The sequence below is a fragment of the Lithobates pipiens genome, unplaced genomic scaffold, assembly GCF_037356315.1.
Source record: "Lithobates pipiens isolate NorthernLeopardFrog02 unplaced genomic scaffold, aLitPip1_a1.2 Scaffold_22, whole genome shotgun sequence".
NCBI classification, from domain to species: Eukaryota; Metazoa; Chordata; class Amphibia; order Anura; family Ranidae; genus Lithobates; species Lithobates pipiens.
In genome coordinates this window covers 53,709,250-53,728,468 of record NW_027507784.1, presented here as the reverse complement: position 1 = coordinate 53,728,468, position 19,219 = coordinate 53,709,250, and the positions used below count along the sequence as shown (strand labels likewise).

At 46.8% G+C, this 19,219-nt stretch overlaps 1 protein-coding gene across 2 annotated transcripts in view; it reads left to right on the top strand.

Moving 5' to 3' along the window:
* The window catches only part of TANK (TRAF family member associated NFKB activator), a 149,087-nt gene that overhangs the window by 67,065 nt on the left and 62,803 nt on the right, over nt 1–19,219 (top strand). For both annotated transcript variants that reach the window (XM_077447592.1, XM_077447591.1), the window contains exons 4-5: nt 1,306–1,411; nt 2,669–2,802. In XM_077447592.1, coding sequence (XP_077303718.1) covers nt 1,306–1,411; nt 2,669–2,802 — 240 coding nt within the window. The remainder of the gene's footprint in view (nt 1–1,305; nt 1,412–2,668; nt 2,803–19,219) is intronic.

The following is a 19,219-nucleotide window of genomic DNA, read 5'->3' as shown; positions in this document are numbered from 1 at the left end:
TCTGGCTTCGGACATCAGCCTCTCTTTCATACGAATGAAGTGTACTCGCATGATTACATCTCTGGGCACTGATGCTGTTAGATGAGTGGGTTTCGCTATCCTGTGGATCCTGTCTATAATAATGTCTCTGTGCGAAGCGTCGGGTTGAATGGTGTTTATGAGTTCTTTGGCATATTTGTGCAGGTCTGCTGGTAATATAGCCTCAGGGACCCCCCTCAGTTTGACGTTATTGTGTCTGGAGCGGTCTTCTAAGTCGGCCAGCTTGGCCCGGACCCAATCCTGTTTGTCTTTCACCTCCTCATATATGTGTCGATCAAATCATTCACAGTGGTTGTACACTCCGTCGTGCCCTTTTCTATAGTAGTGACTCTCTGTCCCATAACATACATATCATTGTTGATTTTGTTGAACAGGGAAGAGAGGTTTGACATCAGTGATGATTGTAGCGACATGAGCATGTCTTTCAGTGTTGTGTCCATGGCTGGCTGCCCTGAGGTGGGGAAGGAGGCCATGGAGCTGTGAAGGGCCTGGATGGATTGGAGCAGGTTGAAGGCCTGGGCCTTGATTGAAGCCTGGGGCAGCCATGGGAGCAGTGCATCCATCCGCATCCGGGCCTTGGCTGGGCTGCTAGTGAGGGGATCTAGCTCTGTGTCCTGTGCGAGGGACAAGGGTAGTGCTGATGTGCCCCTTTCTCCCTGTTGTTTGTCAGGGAGATCTGTGTATGCCGTTCGCAGCGTGACTAGGCCGCCACCGCCATCCTGGAAGTTGCTGACCTGGGCCTCCGGTGGGAATATGAACGTAGTGCGCTTTTTGGGTTTGTAATTCCCCCATCCGTTTCTGTGACATTGTCGGTCAGGTTATGCTGCAGCTCTGGGGTAAAGATGGTGAGAATCCTTTGTGTCAGGTGGGCTGGAGTCATTCCGTTTTTTCCTCCCTCACTGTGGAGTTGTGAGTCTAGGCGTCCATCTTCCGCGCCGGCTAGCCACGCCCCCCAAGACACAATTTTTTATGAGCACATAAGAGAGCAAAGAGTATACAGACCACTCACAGCAACCAGTACAATCTGGAAAGTGGGCGGAGCCAAAAGTACAAAGCAATTATAAAATTCCAAGCACAAAGAAAAATGCTAACTGTCAGCCAAGCAATGGAAAATATTTTTACCAGATGTAGATGGGAGTATTGGGGGGGGGGGGACGAATTTGTGTGTAATAAAAGAAAAATATAATGCGTGTTTATGGTTTTTGATGAGTGCATCCAGCTACACCTCATCTATCTATCTTTCACCTATTTTTATTTTCTTTCTAGAAAGACTTTTATGAACAACAAACACGAGAGCACAAGAAACAGATAGAAGGCCTACAAAATCATGTCTGTCAGTTGACCTCACAACTCGATACATTGACTGCAACAGGTAGGTCTTTCTCAGCACTAAATAAAAGTATTAAAGTGATACTAAAGTCTGTTGTTGTTTTTTTTTTCTTAAAAATAACAATGTTCTACTTACCTGCTCTGTGCACAGAGCAGCCCAGATCCTCCTCTTCTCAGGTCCCTCTTTGCTGCGCCTGACCCCTCCCTCCTGTTGGGTCCCCCCCCACAGCAAGCACCTTGCTAGGGGAACAACCGAACCAGGCCGCAGCTCCCTGTGTCCATTCAGACATGGAGCTGTGGCCCAGCCCGCTGCTCATTGGCCATTGAGAAGGGAGAGTCCCGGACAGTCGAGTTTCTCGTGCAACATCTCTGGACGGAGAAGTATAGGTAAGTATAAGGGGGGGGGGGGGCTGCTGCACACAGAAGGCTTTTTATCTTAATGCAAAGAATGCATTAAGATAAAAAAAACTTCTGTCTTTACAACCACTTTAACATTTTTAAAGTATATTTCCATCTTTGCAGCCGAATTTGAAAAACTCCACAAACTTTTTTTTTTTTTTTTTTTTTTTTTTTTTTTTAATCATTTATTCAAGACAGGCTTGGATGTTTGATAAAAGGGGTGGGGGGGGGGGCGGGGTGTTAGGACACATAATTGATAATACATGATTCTTATATATTACATATAGCGCAAACCATTTTGTGCAACGTTTTACAATTATAAAGGGGGACAGTGCAATTACAACACAGTTCAATACAGAAGGAATAGGAGGGCCCTGCTCTTAGAGCTTACAATCTAAAGGGAGGGGGAGGTGGTACAAAAGTCTGTATCTGCAGGTGGATGATCTTATGAAGGTGACTAAAAAAAATGACTTGATTACCCCATCCACACACTTGATGTGGATGGGGGAATCCCTCCTGCTGTGCTATATTGCATTCTGGTAGTGGGGAGACTTCCCCATCATCGGAATACACAAATCAGTCAGCAGCACCGATTGACCAAAAATCCAACAGGCTGGTTGCACACAAGTCGATCGATGGTGCCCGATACATTGATCGACATGTAGCTGGTCCCTGCTGAACTGGCTAAATTTCAATTCGTGTATGGCCTGCTTTAATCTCAGAACTGGATGGATTGAGATGCAAAACCTCAGAGCAATGACAGCTGCAAGTGAAAACTGTTGCAGGTAAATGTCTAAAATTAAATGCCTGTATAATCTTATGGGAAGATTGTTGAAATAAATGATCTGGCCACAGGGTCCCTATAAAGTTTTTTTTTTTTTTTTTTTCTGACTTCCTTTAGCTGGCCACAATGCACCACAGTCACCTAAACTAGAAAATAAAGATGGTTGGAAAAATGACAGCATTCCTAATGTGCCTCTGGAACAGCTTCAACAACAGCTAAGGATGACAATGCTGCGAGAAAAGCATTACAAGGTAATATAATACTGACTACAATGTGCGTTATTTAAAGAGGCACTGTCACCCTGCCCCCATTCTAGGTCATTGTAAAGAACGGACTCCCAATCCACTGATCTTCTTCTCCTTGCCAGGGTTTCTCAAGCATTCCTTTCTTTACAGCCGGCATGTTGGATATTAGGGAAGGGGTGACGTCACTTGCAGCAATTGGCTGCTAGACCTGAGCACTGTCGCAACGGCGCAGATCCCAATAAGCATTGTAGATGAAGTTGAGCTTTAAATCTGCTGACTTGCAGTTTAGGATGTAGATTAAATATGCATGCAAGGGGTTTGGCATTACCTGACCTTCATAAGCATTATCTGGCAGGTCAGATGGTTTTTGCTCGCATGTGACTGCTGAAAGATAATAGTGATGCTGCCACAGTGTAGAGGCTGTACTAGTGGGGTCTTATGAAGGTTTAAAATTGTATGATTAAGGCTGGATTTAAACCCACATCCAATTTGCATAGCTTGAGATTGTGACCGGCATTCAATGGAGCCGAATCACACATCTCCACAGCGGCTCCCTTTGCGAATTGCTGTGCGTCTTTTGGGCCGTTTCAGGTCTGAATTCAGCCCAAAATTCGGACTGAAAACGGACCTGAAACTGTGAATGGAGACACACCGGACTCCTGCTGCGAGCCGCTGCTTGTTTCAGTGTGAACCCAGCCTAAGCCCTTGTACACACGGTCGGACATTCTGACGGAAAATGTCCGATCAGACAGTGTTGTCGGATAATCCGACCGTGTGTGGGCTCCATCTGACTTTTTCCATCGGAATGTCCGACCAACAAAGTTTGAGAGCTGGATATAAAAATTTTCCGACAACATGATCCGATCGGACTTTGTCTGATCGTTTGTAGAGAATTCCGATGCCACGCATGCTCAGATCAAATTCCTAGACCACTTGCCTGAACGTAGTCCCGTCTTAACTAAATAACGTCATCACGTTCCAAACGATCAGATTTTCTGACGACTTTGTCCGACCGTGTGTATACAACACCAGTTTCGGACAAAATCCGTTGGGGAAAAAATACGACGGATTTTGTTGTCGGAATGTCCGACCGTGTGTACAAGGGTTTAGAGGGGGCTTCAGGCTCCGTATACTATCACTGGCTCAATGAAAATCTTAATGAAGGCATGGGGGTAAGCCCAAAAACTCCTACACCTTACAGGGGCTAAAGTTTCAACTACTCCCTACTGTAGCTCAACCTTCAGTTTTTTCATTTCATGGCCTTTCCAGATCCAGCTCTTTGGGCCACCAGGGGGATTAAAACGATTGAAGACATTTTATTTTTAGGAAAAATTTTGATATTTGTTGAATTAAAGGGTAAATGTGCACTTTCAAACAGATTTTTTTGATAGCTACAATTACGTCATGCCCTTGTATCCTAGTTTGGCTTGCTCACTCAAGAGTCCTTCTTACTAGAAAGGTTATTATGTGCTGTTTTCTTGTTAAAACACCTATCTGAAGTATACAAACAACTGTTCGCGGTCAGACCCCCTTGAAATGAGGGTTGCAGGGAGAAATTAGTGGTTGATGTCCCTAATTTACAAGTGGGTGACTGGGATGAGAAATGGGATTATCCATTTCAGCCTCTGGTGTCTGTTAAGGATCGTCTGATCTGTTATACGTTTTTTCACAGCATCTCTCTCACGCCTGCTAAGGCTGGCCATACATTATGCAATTGTCTTGTACAACTTTCCTTTAGATTTACCAAAACCATATAATATGAGGTCCAACCTAAACACATTTTTTTTTTTTTTTTTTTTAATCTGTATGCAATCGGGTAGGCCCTTGCACTTCATAGTTGAGGGTAAATCAGATATTCCATTCTACTTTACGAACGGCTATTGAAACCCACATTCTGATGAAACATGGGTTTTTCGGGTCAGTTATCTCTACTTTGATTAATGCAAGGAAACTAGCTTCCAGAACTATATATTATAGAGTCTGGAAGGCTTATATTTCATGGTGTGAATCCAAGGGTTGGCACCCTTGGAGATGTATCATAGGCAGAATTCTTGCCTTTCTACAATTAGGCGTAGAGATTTTATTTTATCTATTTAATCTTTATTTCATTTTTCTTCAGTACAAAAAAAAATCATAAAAATTAAAAACAATTATTACAAGCGCATTATCCTTCAGTATGTTATCGTCTTTATCCCATATTTCCTTGCGTGCGAGCTTCCTTTATCCTCTCCCCCCTTCTCTTCCTCCCCTGGGGCCCCTGCACCTCTTTAGTCTATTGTTCTACTGCTATCTTAATTCCATACTTTTTCCATTATAACTTTAGATAGTTTGTCCACGGTGTAATTTTGGGTCTACCTAGTTTACTTTAATTTACTCCCTTCTCCTACTCCTTCCTGGTCAAATGGGGTACCCAATTTCATTCAGCCATGGCCTCCACATTTTCTCAAATTCTGAGGTTTCCCCTTCGTATGTATACTGCCTTCTCCTCCTTCCATAATAATTCACTAATAACTTGGGTCCAGTCACTCACTAGTGGGGCTTTCTCTGACTGCCATTTCTGCTCAATAAATTTTTGTGCTTGAAATAGGCAGCGTATAACTGCCATTGTGATGCTCTTCCGTTCTCCTGGAGCCTTCCTATAACCTAGCACACAGAGCTTGGGGTCCATTTCCAACATCGTCCCAAAAATTTTATTTATAGCTTCAACTACACCCCCCCCCCCCCCCCCCAGTAGCAAAACAACTTTGGGCACCTTCATACCATATGTATAAGATCTCCGTACCCTTGGCATCTAGGGCAACTGGCATCAACTCTCCTTCCAAACGGGAACAATCTCTTAGGAGTATAGTAGGCCCTGTATACCAACATCAGATGTGATATTTTTTGTGAAGGGTAGGCCGATATCATTGGCCCTAGCTCCATTATTCTCCTCCACTGCTCGTCTGAGATCTCCCCTATATCCTCTTCCCATCTATTGGAACTATTACATATCTGTCCATATATCACAGATCTAAACCCTCTAATCTTATCTATTTTAAATATCTTTTGGAACAAGGGAGTTTTGTCTCTGGTATATGTGGTCTAAACTGAGCTACCAGGGCATGTCTGAGCTGTAGATATCTATAAAACGACTGTTGTGGTATATTATATTCCTTTTTTAAGTCTAAGCCCCTGTACACACGGTCGGACATTCTGCCAACCAAATCCGTCAGATTTTGTCCGTCGAATTTTGCCTGTTGGATCTTGTCCGAAACTGTTGCATACACACGGTCGGACTAAGTTGTCGAAGAATCCGATCATTCAGAACGTGATGATGTAATTTCGATGGGACTAGTAGCCAATAGCTTTGATGTAGGAATTTGATCTGAGCATGCGTGGCACTTGGTCCGATCAAAATTCTCTACACATGATCGGAGTATGTCCGATTGAACCAGTTGGTCGGAAAATATTTCCAACATGTTGGAAAACTGGGTCCGACGGATATTCCGACAGAATCAGTCCGATGCAGACCACACACAGTCGGATTATCCGACAACACGGTCTGGTGGGACACATTCCGACGGATTCTCCGACCGTGTGGACAAGGGCTAAGAATGTTTTCAGAGTTCTTCCATCATGTAATTGAATTAGCCTGGTTATACCCTGCCTTTCCCATGCTTTGATCTTCCTTATTGGTAGTAATTCCTGTAGGTTTTTATTATCCCAAGGAGGTGTATACTCTGACAGCCCTGTATATCCCATCAGTGTTTTTACTGTTTTCCATACCTTACCCACCATACTTATTATAGGGTTCCTATACTGAAAGGAGTCTGCCTCCAATACACCAACCAGTGTATCATTATTCTACCGCTTGAGTTCCTCCTCCCCCAGAGTCGTAACCCACCAGATGCTGCAGCTGCGCCGCCAAATAGTAGCTCCTAGGATGGGGTACTGCCAGGCCCCCTCTCTCCATTGGTAATTGCAATGGCACGGGCAGGCAAATGGGCCTACCTGTACGTCCCTTTAAATTTGCCGCCCTGCCAGCGCGCTCTTGTGTCGGTTGGGACCCCTGTGAGTCCGGTCACAGGTCCCGCAGACCCGATCGCCGCGGGCATACCCGCGATCGTCTCACGGGGCGGCTGAACTAGGAGATGCCGTTGTAAACAGCATCTCCCAGTTCTGTCTAGCAACAAGTGACGCTGATCTCTGCCCCATGGGATTGGAGCAGAGATCAGTGTTCACTAAAAGAAAGCCCTACACTGCCACCCACTGGTTAACCCCTTCACTGCCAGTGTCATTTACACAGGAATCACTGCATTTGTATAGCAGTGATTGCTGTATAAACGACAATGGTCCCAAAAATGGGTCAAAATGTCCGATGTGTCCTCCATAATGTCGCAGTCACAATAAAAATCGCTGATCGCCGCCATTACTAGTAAGAAAAAATTATTAATAAAAATGCCATAAAACTATCCCCTATTTTGTAAAAGCTATAACTTTTGTGTAAACCAATCAATATGTAGAATAATACGTATCGGCCTAAACTGAGGGAAATTTTTTTTTTTTAATATATTTTTGGGGGATATTATAACAAAAAGTAAAAAATAATGCGTTTTTTTTTTTTTTTTTTTTTTTTCAAAATTGTCACTCTATTTTTGTTTATAGCGCAAAAAATAAAAACCGCAGGGGTGATCAAATACCACCAAAAGAAAGCTCTATTTGTGGGAAAAAAAGGACGTCAATTTTGTTTGGGAGCCACGTCGCACGACCGCGCAATTGTCAGTTAAAGCGATGCAGTGCCGAATCGCAAAAAGTGGTCTGGTCTTAAGCCAGCAAAATGGTCCGGGGCTGAAGTGGTTAATCATCTTGTGAGGTTTTACATGAAATATTTCTTTACTCCCTTTTACCTCCCAACAACCCCTACTACTCCCCTCCCTCTTATCCCATCCTACCCTCCACCTATCTATGTGCTCCCTAAGGGGTTTTGACATTACCATCTTACACATTACCCTTTCACCCCTTTCTTCCAATATTTTTCCTATTTCATTCCAACCCACCCCCCCCAAAAAAAGGAACAACAACAAAAAAGGAAAAAAAATACCCTTTATCCTTACACCTCCCACCGTTGTAGATTCACTCCTCTTTTGTGCCTCTCTAAGCTATCGCCCTATATTTTTGAATGAATTGACCCTTTTCCCACTTTTTTTTTTTCTTTTTTTCCTTTCCTTCTTTCCTTTTCTTTACGCATTCTTTAGTCTGGGGTTTTATACAATGGGTGATGTGGAATAATCCGCCATTTAAATCACAGGGTTAGGGTTGAACTTGGTTTTGTCGGTGTTACAAAAACAGCCATTTGAACCGATACAGCATATTCCCTTAGTCCTTCTAACAAGGAAGCTGGTATTTTTGGTTGATCTATCCTCAATGAGGGTGTCGGAATTGGCTGCTCTTTCGTGTAAAGAGCCATATTTGAGTATTCATGAGGACAGAGTGGTGTTACGCCCTCGTCCAGACTTTTTACCAAAGGTGGTTTCAGGTTTTCACCTGAACCAAGATATTGTTCTGCCATCCTTTTTTTTCCAAAACCATGTTCCAGTGAAGAGAAGTCACTACATTGTCTTGATGTGTTGAGAGCAGTAAGAATCTATTTAAAGACAACTGCTCAGATTCTTAAGACTAATGTCTTATTTATTCTGCCAGAGGGTCCTAAGAAAGGACAGGCAGCATCGAAATCCACAGTTGCTAAGTGGATTTGGAAAGATATAATTCAAACATAATTTAAAATGGTTGTAAACCCTTACAACCAACTTTGACCTACAGGTAAGCCTAGATTAAGGCTTACCTGTAGGTCCAAGAAATATCTCCTAAACCTACACGGTTTAGGAGATATTTGCCAAAAGACAGGCACCGCTGTCTACGGCGCATGCGCACTGAGCACGCCGCTGTCAACAGCGATATGCCACGAGTGGCGGCTCCCGTGTGCATGCGCGGGAGTGACGTCATCGCGGCTTCGCCGAATGACAGCGGCGGTGCAGCGAGACCCACCGAGAAGATGGATGCTCCGGACTACACGGGAAAGCGGTGACTTCGCTGGCTCCGGTGTCAGGTAAGTGACACATAATGGACTACTATGCGATGCATAGTAGTCCATTATGCTTTACCTTTGCAGGGAATGAAAGAGGAAATAAACCCATCAGGGTTTACTTCCTCTTTAAGGGGTATGATTCCCCCCTTTTTTCAAGTTAAGGCGCTCTCTACCAGGGCGGTTAGTGCATCTTGGGCAGTGCGTCACCAGGCCTCCATGGCTCAGATCTGTAAGGCCGCAACTTCGTCTTCAGTGCATGCATTCACAAAAGTTTTATCAGGTGGATATAAGGAGGTATAAGGATATCGCCTTTGGGCGCAGTGTGCTGTAGGCAGCAGTATAAGTCCCCAGGCCTGGGGGTACCCTGCGGGTTGTCTCTCCCTCCCCTCAAGTAGCATTGCTATGGGACGTCCTATTAAGTAATTACGTAGGCTCTGTGTCCCATGATGTACAATAAAGAAAATAGGATTTTTATTACAGCTTATCTGTAAAATCTTTTTCTTGGAGTACATCATGGGACACAGCGGTCCCTCCCCTCTTTTGGTGTTTAAGTATATTGCTTTGCTACAAAAAACTGATGTGCTCCTGGAAGGAGGAGGGGTTATATAGGGTGTCACGTACCTGGTGGACGAGCCTGGAGTGCAGGGAGCGGCCCCTCGTAGCCCCTGGCTCAAGAACCCCTGGAGGTGGTAACAGAGATTCGAAAGTTCAGGGGGCACAAGTGCCTGGCAGGTGTAGGCAGGTCCGGACAACAACAGCAACACGGACAGCAGTCAGCAGGAGACAGCAGGAACAGACTGGTGGACTGGCAAGATGACGGTTGTCAGTGGAGACAGCGGACACTGGCAGGTCAAGGCAGGAACAGCAGGCACAAGCAGATCCGGGTGGATCAGTAGACAGCAGCGTAGTCGGGTACAGGCAGGGTCGGCAGCAGGCGGGCAACACAGTACAAGGGCAGAGGCAGAGACGTGGTCAGGCAGGCAGGTAGTCGGTGGCAGGCAGCAAGAAAACGTGGTCAAGAACAAGCCGGGTCACAGGAATCAAGATAGCAGGTAACTGGTAAACAGAATCTCCGAACACGCTGTAGACTGGACAGCGAGGGGGGAGTGGAAACCGAGTCCTTAAGAAGCCTTTAGGGCGCCAAAGCGGTCGCACGACGGGTCTGCGTGCCCCCGTGGGAGGTCGTGCGCCCGTTCGTGACCCCGCGCTCCCGCGTGCGCTCGTTTGCCACGTCGCGCACCCGCGTGCGCCCGGTCGTACCGGGACGCAACCGTGTGCGTCCGTTCGCGTTGACACGCGCTAAAGGGGAACGACGGGTTCTCAACATGGGACCTCTGTGAGTAGATCTTCCAAGAACGATCGGGACGCCAGGACGGTCGTGACATTGCCCCCCCCCAAGGGGCAGCCTCCGGATGCCCAGTTGTGCCATCTTATTCGGGTGGGATCTCTTAAAAGCAGAAATTAGTCTCTTCGCGTGGATATTGGATTCTGGTTCCCAAGAGTTCTCTTCAGGCCCGTACCCCTTCCATTTAACCAGGAATTGAACCTGGTTCCGCCTCTTCCTGCAGTCAAGTATGGATTCCACCTCGAATTCGATTTCCCCATCGACCATCACGGGCTCTGGAGGATTGGTAACTCGATCGGGAAAAGAATCTGGAACTGCAGGCTTAAGTAGCGATGCGTGGAAAACAGGGTGAATCCGAAAAGACTCCGGAAGCTTTAGCTCGAATGCCACACTATTCAGCTTTCTTACGATTGGGAAGGGACCCACAAATTTCGGCCCCAACTTCTTGGATGGGCAGGACAGTTTGAGGTTCAGGGTGGACAGCCAGGCCAGATCCCCGACCTTGAGGTCCAGTTCCCCCCTTCTCTTCTTATCAAATACCTCTTTATTATATTCTTGCGACTTGGTCAAGGTTTCTTGCAAAAGCTTGTTATTTGTCTCGAAGAAGTTGAGGTTCTCCTGCACCGCTGGAACCGGACACTCGGGGAGGTCGCTGGATAGAAATAGTGGGTGAAAGCCAAAATTCGCAAAAAATGGGGATTGCTTGGTGGCAGAGTGCATTGAATTATTGTAGGCGAATTCGGCCAAAGGAAGAAGCGGGGCCCAGTCGTCTTGGGAGAACGACGAGAAGCAGCGTAGATACTGCTCCAGCGTCTGGTTCGTCCTTTTGGTCTGGCCGTTGGTCTGGGGGTGATATGCGGAAGACAAGCGGAGATCAATTTTCAGCGCTCCGCAGAGTGCTCTCCAGAACCTCGAGGTGAATTGCACCCCCCTGTCGGAAGTGATATTAGCGGGGATGCCGTGGAGTCTCACGATCTCCCTGACGAAGGTCTTGGCCGTCTCTGTGGCTGAAGGGGTGCCCCTCATGGGTAGGAAGTGGGCCATTTTGGTAAGCCTATCCACCACGACAAAAATCGTAGAGTATTCTTCTGAAGGGGGTAACTCGACGATGAAATCCATGGAGATCATCCTCCATGGTCTGTCAGGAACGGGCAGTGGCTTCAGTAGACCCCAGGCTCTTGACTTACTGCTCTTGTTTCGGATGCAGACGATACAAGCCTCAACATATCTCCTGCAGTCATCCTTCATTCGAGGCCACCAGAACGAGCGTCGGAGTAGCTCCAAGGTCTTGTGTACCCCGAAATGGCCGGCCAATAGGTGGTCGTGACAAGCGGCCAGAACCGAAGTCCGTGCTTCCTGGGGGACGAAGATCCTGCCCTCGTACCAAAGAAGATCGTTGCTAGAAGACAATGAGAAGCCAGGTGGAGGAGTAGTGCCCATGGAGGCCTGCTTAACTTGAGATACTAGATCCCCTTGGAGCAGGAGGAAGCTTCCCGCGGAGAGAATGGTATCCGAAGATGGAGAGTTTTCTGGTTGGCTGAACATGCGCGACAAGGCGTCGGGCTTGACGTTCTTGGATCCTGGACGATAGGTAATGTGTAGTGAGAACCTGGAGAAGAAGAGCGCCCATCTGGCCTGACGTGGTTTCAACCTTTTTGCTGATTTGAGGTATTCTAGGTTCTTATGGTCTGTATAAACCAGGATCGGGTGGGTGGCGCCCTCAAGAAGGTAGCGCCATTCCTCGAGTGCTGCCTTTATCGCCAACAGCTCACGATCACCGACATCGTAATTCTTCTCTGCGTCGGACAATTTACGGGAGAAGAAAGCGACCGGGTGTAGCAAAGACTTGGGCCCTTGTCTCTGGGAGAGCACCGCCCCTACCGCTATTTCAGAAGCGTCCACTTCCAGGATGTATGGTAGAGCGGAATCAGGATGCTTTAGGACCGACGCCGAAACAAACTGGTCCTTCAGAGTCTTGAAAGCCTCTTGTGCTTCGGGGGTCCAACGGAACTTCTGACCCTGTTTGGTCAAACCGGTGATAGGGGAGATGATAGAGGAGAATCCTCTGATAAATTTACGATAAAAATTGGCGAACCCCACGAACCGCTGAACTCCCTTCTTATCGGATGGGGCAGGCCAGTCCTGAATAGCAGAGACCTTCTGGGGATCCATCTCCACCCCCTTTACGGAAATAACCAGACCCAGGAACTGGATGCTCTGTTTTTCGAAGATACATTTTTCAGGTTTGGCGTACAGGCCATGAAGTCGGAGACGAGCCAGGACATTCTTGACGTGTTCTCGGTGGTCGGCTAGAGTGGAGGAAAAGATTAGAATGTCATCAAGGTAGATTATTACGAATAAGTCAAGGTAGTCTCTGAAAATGTCATTGACAAAGTGTTGGAATGTGGCTGGGGCATTACACAATCCAAACGGCATTACAAGGTATTCGAAGTGCCCGAAGCGGGTACGGAAGGCAGTTTTCCATTCGTCACCCCTCCGGAATGCGGACAAGATTATAGGCACCCCGGAGGTCCAGTTTGGAGAAGACTTTAGCAGAACCAAGTCTCTGAAAAAGTTCAGGTACCAGTGGCAGGGGGTAGCGATTCTTTATAGTAATTTTATTCAATGCCCGGTAGTCCACACACGGGCGAAGGGAATGGTCCTTCTTCTCGACAAAGAAGATTCCTGCGCCCGCCGGGGAGGTGGAAGGTCGGATGAATCCCTTCTCAAGGTTGTCATCTAAGTAGGACCTCAGGGTACCCAGCTCGGACTCAGATAAGGGGAAGATTCTTCCGAAGGGAATCTCTGCCCCAGGTAGTAATTCAATTGGGCAATCGTATGGCCTGTGGGGTGGTAGAGTTTCAGCCCCTTTTTTACTAAATACATCCAGGAAATCGTGGTAGTCCTTGGGTACAGCTTGTCGGGTCTCAGAGTCTGTTTCCAAACAGAGGAGGGCAGAAGAGTCTCTATCATCAACAGGGCAACAATGTTGACGGCAATAGTCCGAAGTGAACTCAATCTTTCCAGTGGCCCAATTGATGCTTGGATTGTGTGCTCTCAACCAAGGCATGCCTAGGATGATGGGAAACAGTGGCGACTTAATAACATCTAGGCATAGGAATTCCTGGTGGGTCCCGGCAATGGTAGCAGATAAAGGGGTGGTCTTCTGGGTCACTGGTCCGGATTCAAGGGTAGAACCATCGGCCAAAAATACTGAAAGTCCCTTCTCTCTGGGCCGAAGGGGGATCTTGTTCTTTAGAGCGAAGGTCGTATCCACAAAGCCACTACACGCCCCAGAATCAATAACTGCGTGAGTCCGGACAGTCCTTTCTGGAAGCTGTAAGAGAACAGGGACAGCCAGGTGAGTAGTGTTGTTAGGTAGCACAGGCAAAGGAACAGATGGAATGAAAAGGCACTTACGCATCTTAGCTGGGCAAGTGCGAACAAAATGTCCTGAACCTCCGCAGTAAAGGCAGAGGTTTCCAATCCAGTGTAGCTGTGGCAGGGGCAGGTGGAGCCGCATGACTTGAGCTGGGTACACGTGGCAACATCCAGGTGGGGCGTGTGGCTATGGAGGAGCGCTCCTGGCGACGCTCTCTTAGACGTCTGTCGATCTGGACCGAAATGTCTGAGGGCTTCCAGGGTCTCTGGGATGCCTATACGTGCCAATTCATCCTTCAGCGGTTCAGATAGGCCCAAACGGAACTGGTACCGGAGGGCTGCGTCGTTCCATTCTGTGTCGGAACTCCAGCGTCGGAATTCCGACACGTAATCTTCCACAGGCCTGCGACCTTGTTGCAGGGCGTGTAGGGCAGCCTCTGCGGTCGCAGCAAGTTGAGGGTCTTCGTAAAGTCTTGACATTGCCAGGAAAAAGGCGTCCAGAGTGTCTAAGGATGGATCCTTTCGCTCCAAAAGGCGGTGTGCCCAGGCCTGTGGTTCGTCCGTCAATAAGGAAATGACGAACCCCACCTTGGTCGCCTCGAGAGAGAAGGTTCTTGGTTGTAAAGCGAAAAAGAGCTCGCAAGAATTGCGGAAGGCTCTAAATTTGTTCCGGTTGCCCGAAAATCGTTCCGGAGTAGGGACCCTGGGTTCGGGTGGCATCATCACCACTGATGGTGGGGCATGGAGCCCAGAGGCAGCTGGCGGGGTCGCGGACAGGGCTTGAACTTGTTCCTCCAGTCGGCCATACCCTTCCTGCAGACTCTTCACCGCCTGGGTAAGGCCGGCAAGATGGCGGCAGAGCTCGTCCATAGGGGAGGCTCCCTGCGTAGGCTCGGACATGGCTGTCCAGTACTGTCACGTACCTGGTGGACGAGCCTGGAGTGCAGGGAGCGGCCCCTCGTAGCCCCTGGCTCAAGAACCCCTGGAGGTGGTAACAGAGATTCGAAAGTTCAGGGGGCACAAGTGCCTGGCAGGTGTAGGCAGGTCCGGACAACAACAGCAACACGGACAGCAGTCAGCAGGAGACAGCAGGAACAGACTGGTGGACTGGCAAGATGACGGTTGTCAGTGGAGACAGCGGACACTGGCAGGTCAAGGCAGGAACAGCAGGCACAAGCAGATCCGGGTGGATCAGTAGACAGCAGCGTAGTCGGGTACAGGCAGGGTCGGCAGCAGGCGGGCAACACAGTACAAGGGCAGAGGCAGAGGCAGAGACGTGGTCAGGCAGGCAGGTAGTCGGTGGCAGGCAGCAAGAAAACGTGGTCAAGAACAAGCCGGGTCACAGGAATCAAGATAGCAGGTAACTGGTAAACAGAATCTCCGAACACGCTGTAGACTGGACAGCGAGGGGGGAGTGGAAACCGAGTCCTTAAGAAGCCTTTAGGGCGCCAAAGCGGTCACACGACGGGTCTGCGTGCCCCCGTGGGAGGTCGTGCGCCCGTTCGTGACCCCGCGCTCCCGCGTGCGCTCGTTTGCCACGTCGCGCACCCGCGTGCGCCCGGTCGTACCGGGACGCAACCGCGTGCGTCCGTTCGCGTTGACACGCGCTAAAGGGGAACGACGGGTTCTCAACATGGGACCTCTGTGAGTAGATCTTCCAAGAACGATCGGGACGCCAGGACGGTCGTGACATAGGGAGTGAACTTGCTTGATTGGGTATACCAGTGGCAACACCTGAAGGTGGCCCATAACCCATTAAATAATTACCTAGGCGCTGTGTCCCGTGATGTACTCCAAGAAAAGGATTTTACAGGTAAGCTGTAATAAAAATCCTATTTGTGCCGTTTTTTCATTTGTGTTTTTTATTATATACCTTTTTATTATGCACCTTTTTTAAAATAAATATAATTTACCAGAAAAAAATATGTGCAAGAAAGCAGAGGCTCTTACAAAACCAGAGGTTGGTGAAAGATGGTTTTTGTTTGCCTATTACCCGTCGGTGGACAAAGCTAAACTGCACCCATCGTTAAACTTTCAAGACAAGTGTTCAGAGTCCTTAGAATTGGCAGCAAATACGATGTACGCCTGCATAAATCAATTTATTGGTTAAGGCTCACTAGTGAACCTGTTGCTGGCAGCAGCTCGACCAACAAGATCCCTAAGGCTGGGTTCACACTATTGTGAATTATATTCGGGTTTCCCCGCATCCAAGTCGCATAGCAGGAGATTGTGATCGACTCTCTATGGAGCCGGTTCACACATCTCTGGAGCGGCTCCATTGCAAATTGCGCAGGAGTCCTTTGTAGAGCTGCAACTAACGATTAATTTGTCTGACGACTAATCTATCGATTTATTTTTTCGATTAGTCAACGACTATCCGATTATTTTTATTTTTTAATGAATCTAGTGTTTTTTTTTTTTTGATTAGTTAATTAATCCTTTGGATAACCTTGAGAGTATTGCATTGCAGAGTATTGTATTGCATTGCAGAGTATTGCATTGCATTGCATTGCAGAGCATTGCAGAGTATTGTATTGTATTGGCGGGCAGAGTATTGTATTGTATTGGCGGGCAGAGTATTGTATTGTATTGGCGGGCAGAGTATTGTATTGTATTGGCGGTCAGAGTATTGTATTGTATTGGCGGTCAGAGTATTGTATTGTATTGGCGGTCAGAGTATTGTATTGTATTGGCGGTCAGAGTATTGGCGGGCAGAGTATTGGCGGGCAGAGTATTGTATTGTATTGGCTGGCAGAGTATTGGCGGGCAGAGTATTGTATTGTATTGGCGGGCAGAGTATTGTACTGGTATTGGCTGGCAGAGTAGACAGACAACAGATCAGTACAGAGAGGGGGAGAAGAGAGGGGGACGGCGGCACGGAGGGCAGCGCTAGATACTAAGCACTGCCACCACTGTGACGCATCGACGCCCAGAACGCACGTTGACGTATTTTCTTAGTCGAAGTAGTCGATTACGTCGACGCATCGTGGCAGCTCTAGTCCTTTGCATCTTTTTGTCCATTTCAGGTCCGAATTCAGCCAAACATTCGGGATGAAATCAGACCTGAACTGGCGAATGGAGAAGCACCGGACCCCCTGCTGTGAGGTGCTCTGTGCTCTAGTGTGAACCCAGCCTTAGGGAGCAGAAAGAAAACTCACCCGCTCCCTTTCTGGCCATATGCTTTAGCTGTTGTTCTGTCACTGCTCCTTTTCTGGGAAATTAGGTTATTTAGCCTTTTGACCAATATTGGAGTGAATGCTTAGAGGCAAGGTGAGTGGTCTCTAGTTATTTTGTTGCTGGTTAGTTGGCACAAGTAACAGGATAGATAATGTGACATGAGTCTAAGTCTCCTATGTTTTTTTTTCTTTTTTTGGGGGGGAGGGGTTCTGCATTGACTTTACAAAACCTGAAAACCTGAAAGCCACATAAAATGGGCTTGGTAAAAGAAAATGTGAAAGGAAAGGGGGGCAAAGTGGCCTCGTTTTAACCCAATATGTCACCTCTATATGCAATCTGGGTCTGGAGGGAGATAGATTCCCATTTTTTTTTTTTTTTTTTTTTTTTAGCCCAAATAAATGGAAATTTGATCATTCACATACGTCATTGTGGGAGAAAGAGGGTAATGTTCATAGTGGCTGAATTTAAGTAATGAATTTTTTGGTTTGATAATTTTCCATACTTCTCAATAGCTTGTATAAGATGGGTTAGAGATGTGGATTGGGTTGCTCTTTAGATCTGTTGGTTAGATAAAAGCTTCTAAACATGTTTCATCTGTATATTTAGCTGTGTTGGAGTTGTCATTAAAGTTAGGTGGCTCTTTAATATATTTAAAGTGAACATTAAGGTAGCAACAACGCTAAAGGACAGATACCTTGCAGTGGTTGCAAGTACTTCTAAAAATGTATTTGTCCCTGTGGAATCCTGTTGGGTTCTAGGCTCAGGCCATTCACAGCTCATTTCAATATCAAGCCCCATCCCCTTCCCAGGGATAGGCCTTCTCCTTGCCATTCAAATGTCGAATTGTAAAAATTCTACTACTTTATGACATTTTGGAATTTTACATTTTAATGGAAAGGGAGGGGGCTTGGTACAAAGATGCGCAGGACTTAATTTAAACTTGGATGGAAGTTGAGGTCCCTTGTATAACCTGGGTCTGAATCTAGTCAAGCACTGAAGGGAAAAAGTGATACATGTAAAGCATAAGACGGGTTACTTACAAATTACTTGAGGTCTTTTGTTGTCTCTCAAATCTTTTAAACCAGTTCAGGAACACTTTAAGGAAACTAGATTGCATACACATTGCACAGCAAGCTAATTATGGAAGAGAGAACTGTAAGAGATGACCTCAGATGATTCTGTATAGTGCCAGTTTATATGGGCTGTTTGCATGAATTGGGGAATTTACATGGTCACTTTCAAAGATACGGAACAGGAAATAACTGTTTCAAAGAAGAAGTGTCTCTGTGTCAGCAAGAATAAATATTACACAGACACAGTTGTGCAGTTCCTTTGGCCTACTTATTTACTACTTTAAAGTAAAGCTGGAACAATATTACTTGTACTGACTTTCACAAGATTTTAGATGTAGCCTGGTAGGGTTGCTTTATTGGACGTTCAGTGCTATCCAAGACCACAGTAAAAAGATCTCTCCATTGATTTCCTATAAGTTCTGTTTATTCCTGTGCAGAATTCACTTGATAGGATTGATTGTGTTTGTGTGCCCTGCATCCTCTAAGGAAAGGGTCTCCAAAGTACAGGCCACTTTTGGCCCACTAAAACATTTTACCCGGCCTCCTGCAATGTGGTAGGGGGCTAGTTGTTGTAAAGGCAGGAGGTTTTTTCTCAATGCCAGGTCCATAGGTCCATCTAGATCCAGCAATGTTGCAGGAGTGTCTCGGCTGCCCGGGACTCCCCTTCTCATTGGCTGAGACAGCAGCGCAATTTGGCTCCCGCTGCAGTCAAAGTCGGTCAGCCAATAAGGAGAGAAAGGGGTACCGAAGAGGGACCCGAGAAGAGGAAGATCTGGGGTGCTCTGTGCAAAACGACTGCACAGAGCAGGTAAGTATAATATGTTGTTATTTTTACCTAAAAAAAAAAAAAAAAAAAAAAAAAGACTCTACAATGACTTCAAATAGGCTTTAGCCAAACTAGGCGGTGCTTGCAGGGCCACACTTGGCTCAAATTTCAGGTAGATTCAGCAGGAATCTGCAAAATTCCAACAATCTAGGGCAGTGATGGTGAACCCTGGCAACCAAGATGTTTTGGAACTACATTTCCCATGATGCTCAACTACTCTGCAGAGTGCATGGGCATCATGGGAAATGTAGTTCCAAAACATCTGGGGTGCCAAGGTTTGCCATCACTGATCTAGGGATACTTTATTGCTGGCCGCCTTCCAGTAATAATGACAGAAATGAACTGCTCGTAGGCCTCCTTAAATCGGAGTTCCAGGCTCCTTTAAAAAAAAATGTAATATTTGGACACTTACCTATCCATGAGTTCAGCGATGTCTTCAACTAAGTTTTTCAGGTGGCTCTTGTGTGTGTGACCAATGCCATTATCTCGGCTAAGGGAAACCGGCAGTGAAGTCTTGTGGCTTTACAGCTGGTTGCCTAATGCACATACGTGAAGCA